Source organism: Monodon monoceros, unplaced genomic scaffold (genome assembly GCF_005190385.1).
Source record: "Monodon monoceros isolate NGI ecotype Baffin Bay Population unplaced genomic scaffold, NGI_Narwhal_1 Super_Scaffold_4, whole genome shotgun sequence".
In the NCBI taxonomy this organism is placed as follows: Eukaryota; Metazoa; Chordata; class Mammalia; order Artiodactyla; family Monodontidae; genus Monodon; species Monodon monoceros.
In genome coordinates, this window is record NW_021703781.1 from 51,552,435 (window position 1) to 51,567,926 (window position 15,492).

Here is a 15,492-nt window from a genome sequence, read left to right on the forward strand (position 1 = left end):
GAAGTGATTGTACTTAGAAAGCAAAGATGATATGACAAATGTGAACCAGATTAAGTTCAGTGCAAACTGGAAGTGCATCTTTCCACGCCCCTGTGACAGAAAGTAGGAGAATGCTCCCCAGCTTTACCATCAGCTAGGTTCAAATCCTACCTCCACCCTGACTAGCGTGGGACCCTTGGCACAATGACTCGGACTTTCTAGGCCCTTTTCCTCCTTTGTTGAAGAGAGAGAACAATACTGTCAACCTCAAAGGACTGTGATGAGGATTAAAGGAGAAAATGCATTTGCCAATCAACTAAATTCAATAGATAGTAGTGATGAATATGAATACAGTATGTTCTTAATAAAAACTATTGGCAGGGAAATGAAACACTGCATTTTATACATTTGTTACTCCGAAGTGAAGTACACACTCCTGGACCGTAAGTACCGTTTAGCCTCATTTATGTCAATGATGCCCCAGACAGGCACTCATGCTATTCTGTTTATTCAATACATTTAACCACCCCCCAAATTTTGGGAGGCCTCCTCTGTATGTCTCAGTGAGTTGCTGCCTTGTAGATTGTCAAGCACAGAGCAGAAAGCTAAGTTTCTGGGGAGGTGTCAGGCTCACTCCTGTCTGGAGGTAGTGTTAATTGTTCCTTTTGAGGTCACAGCCCCATATGAGAGGATGAGTTATTCCCGCGTCACTGCTGTGAATTGTGAAAATGGAGGAAAACCAGAAAAGGGTCGAGACAGGAAGGGCAGCTGCCTCCAAAACAACGGAAGCAATATTGGGGCATGGAACAAGGCCTAGGCATGGGACGAGATTACACTTAAAGAAAGACCCAGAAGTCAGTGATCAAGGAGGATCTGTGGGTCCAAAACCAGGGAAGCCGATAAACCTTAAGACGGGCAGAGGCTCAGAAAGAGAGAGAGGTTGTCAGCAGAAGGTGGGGCCTCACGGTTGGCCTCCCTGAAGCCTCAGGTGCAGAGCTTTACTGTGGTCTCTGCTAAGGAAGGAACCAAGCCTAACAGTTCACCTGGGCCTGACGGTGGGCGAGGGAGCTGGGAGCATCCTGCCAAGTACCTTGGAGGTGGGTGGGGAGGTGACTGAGAAAGACGGATCAGCATCTACCTTCAGCAGATTCACTCTATCAATGCTCCGTAAATTCTTCGAGGGTGGGTCTCAGTGCTTTACACATATTATTTCTTATTCTCAAAACAACCCTAAGGGTAGAATTATTATAAACCTTCTCCCGCATATCACGAAACTGAGAGAGACAGAGGACAGATACATGATTTGCCCAAAGGCACATGGCTGACAAGTATTGGTGAGGAATTTGGATCCAGATCCATGTGACTCCAGAACTCATCTCTTAAGCCCATGCATACTGGCCCTGCCAGAAGAGGCACGTGAGAACATGCTAGAGATGAAATCCACCCAGGTCTTTAATGAAAAGGCAGCCCTGGGACCACATGGTGCATTTCCAATCCTAGAGCCTCTCCTGCCTCGACCTTACCACATACTCGTCGATGAACTGCCGCAGGTCCCGGAAGCCGTGCTTCTCGGCAATGGTGTTGGGGTAGTGGCCGTGCTTGTTGGCCACACTATAGGCCTGTAGGGCTCCTGGGCAGGTGAGCAACAGGGCAGTGAGGTTCTTCAGTCCATACTTGGCAGCGAAGTGCAACAAAGTGGGCAGCTCTTCATCCCTCTGATCTGAAAAATTGTCAAGGAAAACTTAATGGTCAGATAAAAAGGAGGGCATGGGGTGGTGTGGGGACTTCCCTGGGGGTCCAGTGGTTAAGACTCTGCACTTCCACTGCAGGGGTCGCGGGTTCGATCCCTGGTCAGGGAACTAAGATCCCACTTGCTGCATGGCATGGCCAAAAGATTAAAAAAAAAAAAAGGAAGGCACGGGGCACCTTGCTCATGGAGATGAAGCTAGAAGCCTAGTATGGCATCCAGCAGGTGCTCAATCATTACTTCTTGGTTGATTGACCTAACATCTAACAGCTTCCTCTGTGGTACCACTGAAGATGACAGAAGAAATGATATGTTAATTAATTAGCAAATCTAATCATTAATATCCTACCCTCTTTCTTTAAAAAGATTGGAGAATCCTGAGAAATAAACTAGTTCAAAATGTACTGATGTTCTAAGGGCTTAAGCAGTAGACACAAAGTACAACAGGGATCATGTTTTGACCTTCTCTTAAAATTTCAGAGCACTTTAAAACAATTGCTTTATGCTGATTAAAAGAAAGAAATCCTGGGACTTCCCTGGCGGTCCAGTGGTTAGAACTCAGCATTTTCACTGCCATGGGCACGGGTTTGATCCCTGGTCGGGGAACTAAGATCCCGCAAGCCATGTGGCGCAGCCAAAAAAAAAAAAAAAATCCATCTTCTTAGCTCTTACACCCAATTTCATAAAGTATGCCAAGTAATCCTGGGGCTGTTCCTTAGCCTTTCTGTGGCCCTTAGTTTTGAACTAGAAAATATTTCCAGACTATCTCAAAGGGACCTGGAAGGCTTAACAAGATGGTTTTCAATGAGCTCTTTGCTTAGGACAGGTTTTGAATGGTGGTATTAATGCGTGGGAGCCCCAGGATGCCCATTAACCCTCTGATTTGTGGGAAACAAAGTACTTCTGAGAGTCATTGGATCCCCATGATACCATCCACCTACTAATATCTGGATACAGCAAGTTAAACTCAACCAAGGAAATAGACGTGTTTGTGTTGTGGAGTTGGGGGACAAACCTTTTTAAAAAATTTTCATAAAAGTTGATTTCTAAACCCAAGAGTGATAGATGTATATATACATATATTCTTTATGTGCATATATATATATATACACACACACACATACATTTTTTTTGTTTGTTTTTTTAAAGAAACTGCTTTTTATTTATTTATTTATTTATGTATTTATTGTTGTGTTGGGTCTTCGTTTCTGTGCGAGGGCTTTCTCTAGTTGCGGCGAGCAGGGGCCACTCTTCATCGCGGTACGCGGGCCTTTCACTGTCACAGCCTCTCCCGTTGCGGAGCACAGGCTCCAGACGCGCAGGCTCAGTAGTTGTGGCTCACGGGCCTAGTTGCTCCGCGGCATGTGGGATCTTCCCAGACCAGGGCTCGAACGCGTGTCCCCTGCATTGGCAGGCAGACTCTCAACCACTGCGCCACCAGGGAAGCCCCCATATGTATTTTTTTTAATAAGACAAACCCAGCTTCCTATTCACCAGGATATGATCCTTGGAATGAAGGTCTGAAAATGTCCCCAGGATCCCCCATAATTGTCAAACTATGAAATACTCCCTCTTGGGCTTCCCTGGTGGCGCAGTGGTTGAGAGTCCACCTGTTGATGCAGGGGACACGGGTTCGTGCCCCGGTCCGGGAGGATCCCACATGCCGCAGAGCGGCTGGGCCCGTGAGCCATGGCCACTGAGCCTGCACGTCCGGAGCCTGTGCTCCCCAACGGGAGAGGCCACAACAGTGAGAGGCCCGCATACCGAAAAAAAAAAAAATACTCCCTCCTGAACCTCAAGTTCAAGAATAGAGAATATTAACACCTGTTGGAAGTGATGTGAGAACATTCCACAGTAGGAAAATGGAGAGAGGCAACAAGAGAATGTGCCCAGGAGAAGGACATGAAGGTAATATAACCTCATCCTTATGGTTCTCGGAGGCTGTGGAAAGATGGAACGCAGGCACTGGGTAACCAGGGGCTTGGGTCCCATTTGTGTAGTGCAGCTGAGATGTGAAGGAAGAGTGGTGTCTACAAAAGAACCATACCAGGCGTGCCAGGCATCATCCCCATGCAAGTGTTTCTCCCAGCTCCTGGCATGTCACATATGCCCATGAGACTGCTCCTCCCTCATCAAACAAATATTTGTTTTGAGCCTACAGTGAGCCACCAGGCACTGTCCCTGTCATCATTCAGCTGGCAGACTAGCAAAAAAGACGGACACAGCTGAAGAGTACAAGAACCCAGCATGCTAGGGGAGCTGTAGCACGTAGAAGGAACCTACCTGAGGAAGAGCTGCAGGATGAGGGGAGGAAGAAACTGCGTTCCCATGGGTCGAGGTGGCAAGAAGCAGGGCGGAATTTTCATTAGGTAAAAGAAGTTCATACCTTCCACAGAGCAGAGCACAGAAGCCAAGGGAGAGAGTAGAGAGAGGTGAGAGCAGAAATGCAGCAGGAGCCCCTTGGGAAGGCCTTGTATAAAGGTTGAGGAGTTTGGACTTTATCTAGAAAACAAGTGGGAAACACAAAGGGTTTTTTAGTAAGGGGATGACATATTCAGATTTTCAATTTGGAAGAATCCTGGGCTAGCCAGAGAAGAATGACTGCTTCTCAGAGGATGAGCTGTAGAGCAGGACCCAGCAGAAAACATGAGCACGGGCTGACTGCACGCTGAAACCGACGAACTGGAATCAACCCACTGCTGGTTTCCTGAGGTTGGACTGTTGACTTACTTGTCATCATATCTTCTTCTTCCAGCTGGTTGATTCCAAAGAGGTGCAGCCCACTTGCAGGGATGTTGTTCTTTAGGGACTCTGTTAGCAGTTTATCAAGGGTCTCTGTGTTGTAGGGCACAATTTTAAAGGCCTAAATACAAAAGTGAAGATGGTCAGATTTTAAATTCAGCTATCTCCCATCCAGCAGATTTGAGACTGGTGAACCATGACCAGAAACTACAGGTCTAGAAAACTCCAGTGTCCTTTCACCATCCTTACCTGACACATGAACTCCACAGGATTTGCAGCATTGGACAATAAATTCCCAATTTCCTCCATGTCAGTATAATAGCTGATGATGGTTTCGCACACCACTAAATCCCCAGAATATATCTTCAGAGAAACATTCCCAGATGAAAGTTCTGAACAGAAGAAAAGATACCATAAAACTGCTCTTTTTTTGTAGTACAAGAGTACAGGGAAAAGCGTTCATGGATTACTTAAATGGTGAAGAAATTAATTGGGGACTGGAAGAAAGATCTTGGAGGTGAGCTGCAGGATTGGGAAGTGAGGGAAACAGTAGAAGTAGCGGTGGGCACACTAACACACGGGAGGGCTCTGAGTCAGAGGAATTATCCTCACTGGGTCTGCAATTTAACTTTCGGAAGATTTTCATCTGTTTTGCTCATTACTGTAGGCCCAGTGTCACAACAGACAGGAAGAATAGTTGAATTTAAAGCACTTTATACAAAGGGCAGTGGTCGCCAGAGGTGGGACCTGGCGGTGGGACTCCGCCGAGCTTCCGCCCCATTGGGCCAGTAGAATTGATTCACTTGCTCTGCTGCCGTCATTACTATGTGCTCTCCTTGGGTGCTCTCTCTCTTCTACACCACAGGAAGGGGTATTGAGGGGGAAAGAAAAAATTAAAAATACACCAACCATAAAGATTCGATTCACAAAAGAGGAAATGCGACAAGTAGAGAACATGGAAAAATATTTAACCTCGCTAGAAATCAAAGGAACGCAAATTAAAACAATGGACTACTTTTTAGAAACATATCAAATTAGCAAAAATATTCAAAGTGATAATGCCTAGCATTGGTGACAATACAGCAAATAAACGAGAATAGTAATATTTCATAAAGCAATTAAGCACTATCTTCCAGGACCCTTAAAAACGCCCATTGTTTCAGGGATTCCATCTCAAGGATATAATCCTAAACACAAAAGAAAAAAACCCTGCCTGCATAAAGATGCTCAATATATCATCATTTAAAACGATAAGACAATAAAACCAGACATAGAGAATGGACTTGAGGACACGGGGCAGGGGAAGGGTAAGCTGCGACGAAGAGAGAGAGCGGCACTGACATATATACACTAGCAAATGTAAAAGAGATAGCTAGTGGGAAGTAGTCACATGGCACAGGGAGATCAGCTCGGTGCTTTGTGACCACCTAGAGGAGTGGGATAGGGAGGGTGGGAGGGAGACGTAAGAGGGAGGGGATATGGGGATATATGTATACATATAGCTGATTCACTTTGCTATACAGCAGAAACTCACACACCATTGTAAAGCAATTATACTCCAATAAAGATGTTAAAAAAAATTAAAAAAAAAAAATAAGCAGTAAGAAATCAGAAATTACATAAATATGCAACAATGAGGAAATGAAAAATTAAAATGATATTTCTATTCAACTGAGTATTATATAGCTTTAAACATTATGGTTTTAAGATATAGATCCAACACAAGGGACTGGTTTTATAAATTATGGTACATCTATACAATGGATTACCTTGCAACCATTAAGCATCATTTTGTAAAAGAGTATTTATTAACATGGGAAAATATTCATAGTGTATTTCCAGGTAACGGAAGTTGGTTACAAGACATAAAGCTATGTACACAGATGTGGGAAAATACAGAAACCAGTGATTTCCTTGGCAGGTGGGCATATGGGTAATTTTCTATCTACTTTCTTTTATGGTTACTGTATTCTCCAAGTTTGCTGTATTGAGCACACATTACTTTTGTAATAGAAAAAATATGTTATAAAATGGAAAGTTACAAACTCCCTATAATAGTACAGGGGTAAAGGGATGAAGAGAGAATAAATTAAGATTACATAAAGAAAAACGGAATATAAGGTAATAGATACTATTGGAACAACTGTGTTTATAAAAATTATGAAAAAAGGCAAAAAAGACTGAGTGGTAGGGTGTCAGATGACTTTTTTCCCTACTTTTCCTATTTTTCTCTAATTTCAAAAAATGCTAATATATGAACTTTATAAACATTTTAGTATATCCATCTCCCCCCGCCCCAATCACACGTATATGTTTCTATAACTTCCTTTTCCTTTAAATAGAACGTGGCAACCAAATCCACATCTTGTCTGTCACTTTTCTCAGTGGCTGATGAAGACAGTTGTCGGCAAGTAAAAGAAGGTAAGAGGGGGCCTCTTCACATGATGCCTAATTTCTGGAGGTAAATGGGGCAACTTACTGGGAGCTTTCATGGAGACGGTGTACTCATTCTCCAGCTTGGCTTCCACCCTTATCGAGGGAGAATCTTCAGGAGAAAATTCGGCTTCTGTTGTCACCCTCTCATCCAGCTTACATTTCACAATGACGTAGACAGTGGTTTCTGCCTGGAACGGGAAACCGGTCATTGTCCCTTCTCCCTCCTGTTAGGGTGCTGAGCCAGAGGGCCTCCCCAGCTTCTGCAGCCCCAGCTCTACCTAGTGAGGCTGTTCCAGAGCAGGGTGGGGTCTGCAGTCCAGTGGCGGGCAGTGACTGCTTGCCACGGGTCCCAACAAGACAAGTCACAAAAACCAAGAGTGAACATTTATAAACCTTAATAGCAATTTGATAGAGTAATTTTATGTCTGTCAAACCTAATAATAATTTTAAAACCTGGGGCTTGTATTTCATATGTCTTTTTATTTAATTTTTATAGCATTTCTTTTTTGTTGTATATTATAAAAGTATTGGTCCATGGCAGAATTGGAAATTTAAAACAACAAAAATTTTTTAAAGTTCTTCACCACAGATAGTTTCAGAAGCACTATTCTAGACCAGCCTTGCTACTCAAAGCGAGGCCAAGGGACCAGCAGCATTGGCATCCCTGAAAGCTTGTTAGAAATGCAGAATCTCAAGCCTGCCTGGACCGACCACACCAGAGTCTGCATTTTACCAAGACCCCTGGGTGACTCATGCACCTTACAGAGTGAGAGGTACTGATTTAGAGAAGCCCTCTTGGGTTCTGCAATTTATGCTGTTCTTAGATGGACAAAAATAACTTACTGGAGGATTAATTTTCCCAAGGCACTGAGCAACCTAAGTGGCTATTTTACATTGCTTTGAGACCTCCGGCCAAACCTGCTAAATGGAATTATCTGTTTTACTGGGCTGGTTACGCGGTTAAGCTCTTAAGACACTGAACTGGAAAGAACAGGCCCTCCAAAAAGCAGGGGAAAAGGAGAAATTTCTGGCCACAGCTAATCCCCAAATGTTCATTGTAAGATTCTGCTCTCCAGCCCTTATAGTAGGCCTTCGTGACAAGGGCCACGATTCCAGAACAGGTGGGAGGGGGATGTGGTCCTGGCTCATGGAGACTGCTTAGGGTGAATGTGGTTGACCTGACTCCCACTGCAGGTCTAGCCCTCTCCCACCTGCCCCTTCTCCCAGGGAGCATGGGGAGCCAGAGAAGACGAGTGTGTCTCTCCTATTGACAGTCATGACCCAACCCCAGCCCAGCTGCCCCAGGAACCAGGGACCTGGAGCAGGCAACAGTGAGAATCCTGGGTCAGTGGCAACCAGCACAGGAGAAGGAGCCAAAGCCTGGAAAACCAGGGAGCATGGGCGGGGCATCATCCTTTAGTTCTAAATCCTCTCCCCACAGGCACCCACCAGCGTGGTCTCAGGATGAAAGGGGCGTGGGGCAGGCAGGAAGGAGTACGAGGGCAATGGAAACTGAAATGCCCACTACAAAGGCCTGGACGGTAAGGAAAAGGAGTGAAGTGGGTACAAAGAAAGGGGAGCGATGAGAACCAGCGACCTGGGGATGCACAGCCCCATCTAAAGGGTCACTTGGCCCAGCTGCTCATCTCAGGCCTGGTATTACCAGATTCTGATTCAAAGGAGGCTGGAAACAGGTTTTCATGCCTAACTCTTTAAAACACTGTGCAGCTGGAACCAAACATGTCTATGAGTTCAATCCAGCCCGAAGCAGCAGTTTGCAGCCCTCATGGAGGTAGTCCTTGCCCAATGCCTCGTGGCCTCAGGCCACGCAGAAAACCACTCACAAGTGCAGGGAAGCTATGGCCATCATGCCCTCTTGCCTACAGGAGCCCACAGTGGCAAACTTAGCACAGGGCTGCTACCCACAAAAAAGTGTTTCAGTGCTCTGAACCAATGTGACACATTTCTCATCAGGAAAAGAAAGATAATGAAAAACTATCAATACTATGGTAGGATTCAAATGACAGTGGCCCATCAGTTGGCCATCACATTCAGGTCACCTCTTAACATAGGTCCTACCCCTGAAAACGTTAGTCACATGCTCAGGCATTAATTTTCTCCCTTTTGCAAGCAATGCTGGGCAGCAAGTTTCAGCCACTGAGCTTCAAGGCATTCATTTGGGCCGTAAAGGGGGCCAGTTGATGGAGAAGCAAGCTCTCAAAATGCCCAGCGCTAGGCTGGAAGGAACAGACCCAGGCCTCTAACTTCAGGGTTGGCATATAAGTGTTTTGTATTCATGTCTGCTGGTCTTCAACACGTTCTAAGTTTTTGATCATGAACTTAATGTCTTAGATTGATGACATATACATTCCTGGGCTCGTCTCCCTTTGACTTAAAGGAGTGAGGTGTGCCCAGGGCCCAGGCACTGGGGGTCCCAGGGTAGTTAGTGCACAGGGAAACCCCACAGGAAGGCTGGGATTATAGTAAGGTGCAACAGAAGAACCCCGCTCCCTTTACTACAACAAACTTCCACTGAAAAGCCCCAAAGCCCATGCTCCAACATCCATCCACCAGCCCCAGCAGTGCCTACCCCACAGCGGATGCGGTCTGGCTGCACCACCATCAGGTTCCCAGGTGAAGTCTTCGATGGCAGGCTCTGCTGCTTCGAGTAGGGAAGGACCTTCTCGTCCTCGGTCTCAGTGTCAGTGACTGAGTCGCAGCCAGAATCTGTGGCACAGAGAACACGGCTGAATGGAAAGAGAAGGAAGCAGTGCCGGGCATGTTCCACCCCCATTAAAACCCCAGACGTTACCAAATAGGAAATGGCTCCGGCCGTCAAACAAATACAGGCTGAAGGTAGTGACTCAGGAAATCATGAAAGAGGACCTCATGGGGAAAAGTCAACCACCATGGAGGCCATGAGGGTAGGGTGAAAACAAGAGGACGATGGTGTGGAGAAAAGCCAAAACATTTGAGGAGGGCTGCTGTCTGAGGCTGACAGGTCTGGTCGCAAACAACAGACTTCTGGAAGCTTTACCTCGGGACGTCTTGCAGGGCTGGCTTCAGTGATTGTGAGGAAAGAGGCCCCATCTCCTCAGGGGGGCTCAAGAATGGACTGTCCACTTAAAGATCATCTTTTGAACATTAAGTAAAACCTGCGCTTTCCAGGAAGCGATTATTCCTCAGGGTCATGGCTAGCTAACGTACTCTCTCTGGAGCAAGGGTAAAAAGCAATCACTTTCAACAAATCTTAGAGTATAACCGGGTTCTAAATCAGTACCATAGCCAACACCTCTGCTGTGGAAAGATTAGAGCGTGCACAGATTCAGTGAAGGTGAGCAGGGGTGTGCAGATAGGGTGTGGCACACAATGAGATAATGCTGAGACAGGGGTAAGTGGAACCTACCAGCGTTCTAGGGCAGGGGCTCTGAACCAGGACTCATTGATTGATAGGGTACCTGTGTGCAAGATTCTGTGTGTGTGTGCATGTGTGTGTGTGTGTTCCTCAAAGAGGAACAAAATGGTTAAGAATGGATACAAGGAGAGGGAAGGTTCATCTAGTCCCTTCGTTGGGCTTGCTCTTCTCCATTCCTAAACCACTGACAGAGCCAGACAAACATACTAGGTACTGCGAGGACATGAAGGTGAACCAGACATCCATCCTACCTTCAGAGAGCCTGCAATCTAAAAGGGCTGGTGAGAGGTAGGGGTTAACTTGGCTGATTCCTGCAGGCTGGCCTCATGGAAGGAGTGCAATCCTTCCTGGGAGAAAGCTGGGGTGGCAGACCAGGCCACTGATATGTCCCCACAGAAAGCTGTAACACAAGCTTGCACTCTAGATCCCAGGTCATGCCAGGGGAGGGCTGTGCTCCCACAACCATGAAGGCTGAGGTGGCAGAGCAGGGATGGGGAACCAAGCACCACCGTGTCGGCTATAACTGTGAGGCAAGGGCCTCCGGGGACCTTCTCAGGCTGGGGGAGGGGCTGAGGCTTCCCAGATAAACAATTTAAAAGCCCTACAGCCTTGGACAAGGGTCTTGTCCTAGAGCCTGACATGTGTGCTGACAGATGTCTACACAATGCCCCAAAGTGTGATGGGCAGTGAGGCACATACTCCTGCTGCTTGTCCCCTGTGATTTCTCCCAAGATGCACTACTCCAGAAGGCCGGGCTGAGTGCAGCTTGGTCTCCAGCCTTGTTCACACAGAAGGAATCCAGGCGGATCTTAGTGTTAAGAAAGGGGACAAAGAACCGTTGGAGTTTCAAGGAGGAACTGTTTATGACTAGGCATCAGAACCATCAATGTCCTCTATCTTTCCTTTCAGTCCTACCTCACTTACTCAGTGCTAATTATCCCCCTGCAAAGGCTAAGTGCAGTGGTCTTCCCACCTCTCTGCGGTCCAAGCCAAGTTAACGGAAGGCTGCCATTTTCTCCATTGGATCTGCCCTTCCCCACATCCTTTTCTCCTTGACTGGTTACTACTAAAATGGCCAGGGACCATCTCCATGGACAGAGCTGTACACGCCATCCAAGCAACTCCCACCCACCACGGGAATCTGTGAAAGGAAGAGCCAAAAAATTAGGGATAATTGATATTCTTCTTCTTAATAATTATATAACACCACATCAAGCTTTAATTTTGTATTATTTGATGCCATTTTTTCATTTCTGAGGTTCTTCCTGGATGAGAAAATAACCCCATTGACTTAAAACATTCAGTCAGTTTCTTAAAGCTGCGAGAAGCACCCTGGAACTACTTATCGTTCTAGAATTGTTTAGACACTATCCTGCGTGGCTAGCGTGGTGGGTACCAACCTATTATAATTTACTGTACAGGTATAATCTCATTGGGATAGACCCACAGTACAGTCTATTGCTTCAAAAAAAGAAATCTCTTCAGGGACTTCCTTCATGGCACAGTGGTTAAGAATCTGCCTACCAATGCAGGGGACACAGGTTCAAGTCCTGGTCCAGGAAGATCCCACAGGCCACAGAACAGCTAAGCCCGTGCGCCACAACTACTGAGCCCGTGTGCCACAACTACTGAAGCCTGTGCACCTAGAGCCCATGCCTTGCAACAAGAGAAGCCACCACAATGAGAAGCCTGCGCACCACAACGAAGAGTAGCCCCCCACTCGCTGCAACTAGAGAGAGCCCGCGTGCAGCAACGAAATGGAGCCATAAATAAATTAATTAATTTTTAAAAAGAAAATCTCTTCATTTCTCCCAAATTACTGACCCAATTAGTTGGCTGGCCAAAGAGTCAAAGCTCTAGTAAATATAATCAAGAAAAGAACAGAGAAATAGAAATAAGCCAAATAAGAAATGATAACAGCAGATATGGAGAAGAATTTTAGAAACATACTGATGTGAAAACTCATTGCTAAGAGTTTTTTTTTTTTAATTTCAATACAACTTTTATAGAAAAATATAAGTTACCGAAATTGTCTCAAAATAAGTAGAAAATCTGACAAAAACAGTAATCACACAGAAAATTTTTCTCACTTTTCAAATAAAATGTAAAGGACAGGTCACACACCCACTGCTGCATTGAATTTTAAATTGTAGTTGCCATGATGTTTTTCTTTACAACATTTAATTTTCCTATCTAGGAAAATTCCATTTATATAGGTTTTGTGTCTCCTACTAAAGTTTAAAAAACAATAAAGGATAGCCTTATTTTATATTAAATTTATTAAAAAATTAAATCAAGCAATTAAATACAATAGACAACTGCAAAATCAAGTTTCATTCTCATAAAAACTTAATATGTGGTAAGGAAAGCACTAAAAATCAGTACAGAATAAAGAAAATGGTTGGTGAGGACGACAGCAGATGGTACTGAAAAAATTTAGCTATTTGGGGTGGGCATGGAGGGACAGAGAGACTGTTTAGAATCTTCCTAATTCTTATACACTCCAAAATAAAATTTAGATGGATTATAGAGTGAAATGAACAATGAAAACAAATTTTAAAAATTAAAAAGATAAAAATATGGTTGAAAATTTTATCATTGTTTTGGGAAAAGATTTGTTTACTTTAAAAACAACTGAAGAAATACAATCCAAAAAGCAATAGAGTTGATGACATGAATTTAAAATTTTAGTAAACAAATTTATAAAAACCTAAAAACTAAATTGTAATGCTTGGGCAGCATTAGTCATAATAGCCACAGGTGGAAACAACCCATTGTCCATTCTTTGATGAATGGATTGACAAATTATTCAACCATAAAAAGGAATAAAATACCAATATATGCTACAACATAGATGAACGTTGAAAACATTATGCTGAGTGAAAGAAACCAGCCACAAAAGACCACATATTATATGATTCCAAATATGCGATATGTCCGGAATAGGCACATCTATAGAAACAGAAAGTAGATTAGTTATTGCCTAGGGCTGGGGTTCTTGGGAAGATGGGGGAGGTTGGGAGATGATAGCTAAGGGTGTGAGGTTTCTTTTTGAGGTGATGAAAATATTCTAGAATTGACTGTAGTGATAGTTGCACAAGTCTGTGAATATACAAAAGCATCATTGAATTGTATACTTTAAATGGGTTAATTGTTTGTTATGTGAATTATATCTCAATAAAACTGTTACCGAAAAATTCAATGGCAAACCACAAATTGGTTAAAAAATTTGATATAAATATGCCAAGGGGCTGATCTCCTTAATATATGAAGAGGTGATAGAAATCTCTTTAAAAATACCCAAAGCCCAATAAGTAGATAATTCACAAAGGAAGAAATAAAACTTACCTTCCCATTCAGAAAAACTAAAAATCATTCATTATCTCTAATCATCATGGAAATGCAAATAAAAATAATATATTAATATTTCACCTTTTCTAATTAGGAAATATTTGAAGGTGAGGTAGGACAGATACTCTCATTTGTTGCTGAAGAAACTATAAACTGGTACACCCTTTCTGGAAAGCCATGTGACCATATACAGAGAAAGAGCAAGTCTTTAAAATGTTCATATCTGGCCACATAATTCTACTTCTAGAAATCTCTCTTAAGGAGGAAAATAACTGTTCAAAATGTAGACAAAGATAGTGAACCAAGATGTCTGCTAAATAATTCTTTGCATTGCTGAGAAACTAAAAACAACCTGTCTGATAAAAGAATATTAAAAATATTATTTTCAAAGAGTCTTAAGTAAAAGCTTATGACATGTTAAGCAAAAAAGCAGAATATAAAATTATATATCTTATAATGTAGTATATCAATTATATAAAGGAAAATGCATTTTAAAAGGTCAGAAGAAAATGTATGGATAAACTGCATGATCCTTCCCCCCCTCCCTCTTTTCTCCCTTCTTTCCTACCTTCCAACTGTTCATGTATTTTCATATTCTCCACAATGAGAAAGCACTTTGATGATGGGGGTGGGTGAAGAAAGAAGTTAACAGCTGAATCTTTTGTCTAATCACTTCATCAGCTTGGTATCATTTATGATGAGATTGGTCCTAATAGTACAGCACTTGGCAGATTTCCCCAGCGTTCAGATGGGTCCTATAAACAATCCCTTCCGGTAAGTCTATTCATTTAGTCACCTGAAATGAATTAGCTACTGGCAGCTAATTCATTTCAAGAAGTCAGGCAGGATGCCATTCACTCTGTAGGGAGATTCTGGTGGCGCTGATTGCCAGCACCATCACTTAAGTTTCTTCAGCCACATCGGCCTCTTCCACAGCGCACTACAGACCGAGCCAGGGTCCAACCACTTGAGCAGATGCAGAGTTTCCTTTGAAGCATATACCAACCCAGACAAAAGTACCACTGAAACCCACCTGAAAGAGTGAGATGGCTCCAAAGTTTCCCACTTAAACGTGTAGATTCCTCTCGCCCCCTCCCCACCTTGAAGATAAACACCAGCTTTACTGTCCTGCGACTCAAATAAATCAAAGTTTGAGTGAAGGCATACTGAAAACCCCAAGGATCCTCGCCAGCTAAAGTCTTATTAAGACACCAATAGTATCCTTACTGCTTTAAAATTTAACAATATCCTCTCAGCTTTTATAAGGCCTGGAGAAACTCTGGAGAAATTATAGAAGAAGACTTTCTTTGTGTATCCAGCTCAACTATAAAGGGCCCTTGTGGCAAACACTCCTTGAGTTCAGTGGCAGGAAGTTTGTGTCCCCAGAGAACTTGGCTGCTTTCTCTCATTAGACAATAAGAACAAGCTAACATGGTGTGTTTCACCTTCTGCCCTTGCTGCCAGGTAGCTCAGTTTCAATTTTGGTTCTTAACCACTGTTAACATTTTCATCCAGGTCTTGGTCTTTCCTATTTCTCTTTTTTATATTGTGTTTAATTTTGGAGGCTGCTTCAAAACTTTGGGGATCTAGGCAGGATGTGAATCAATCTTTCTCAAAACTGGTATCTGCCAAAAGTCCTCAGATGTAGTCTTATGAGAATCAGTGCTTGGGCTTTTCATTTAGATGACAATGCCTTTAAAATGGGATGAAAAGACATTCCAGATTATCTGAATGACCACATTATAACTGGGCCCAGCCACAGGACTGTGGTGCCCGTGTGTGTGTGTGTGTGTGTGTGTGTGTGTGTGTGTGTGTGTGTGTG

At 43.7% G+C, this 15,492-nt stretch overlaps 1 protein-coding gene across 5 annotated transcripts in view; it reads right to left on the minus strand.

Moving 5' to 3' along the window:
• PIK3AP1 (phosphoinositide-3-kinase adaptor protein 1) overlaps nucleotides 1-15,492 on the minus strand; it is a 119,211-nt gene that overhangs the window by 53,138 nt on the left and 50,581 nt on the right. For all 5 annotated transcript variants that reach the window (XM_029244738.1, XM_029244739.1, XM_029244737.1 and 2 more), the window contains 5 exons: nucleotides 9,495-9,631; nucleotides 6,948-7,092; nucleotides 4,718-4,860; nucleotides 4,457-4,589; nucleotides 1,503-1,699 (listed from right to left, as the gene is read on the minus strand). In XM_029244738.1, the coding sequence (XP_029100571.1) occupies nucleotides 1,503-1,699; nucleotides 4,457-4,589; nucleotides 4,718-4,860; nucleotides 6,948-7,092; nucleotides 9,495-9,631 (755 nt within the window). The remainder of the gene's footprint in view (nucleotides 1-1,502; nucleotides 1,700-4,456; nucleotides 4,590-4,717; nucleotides 4,861-6,947; nucleotides 7,093-9,494; nucleotides 9,632-15,492) is intronic.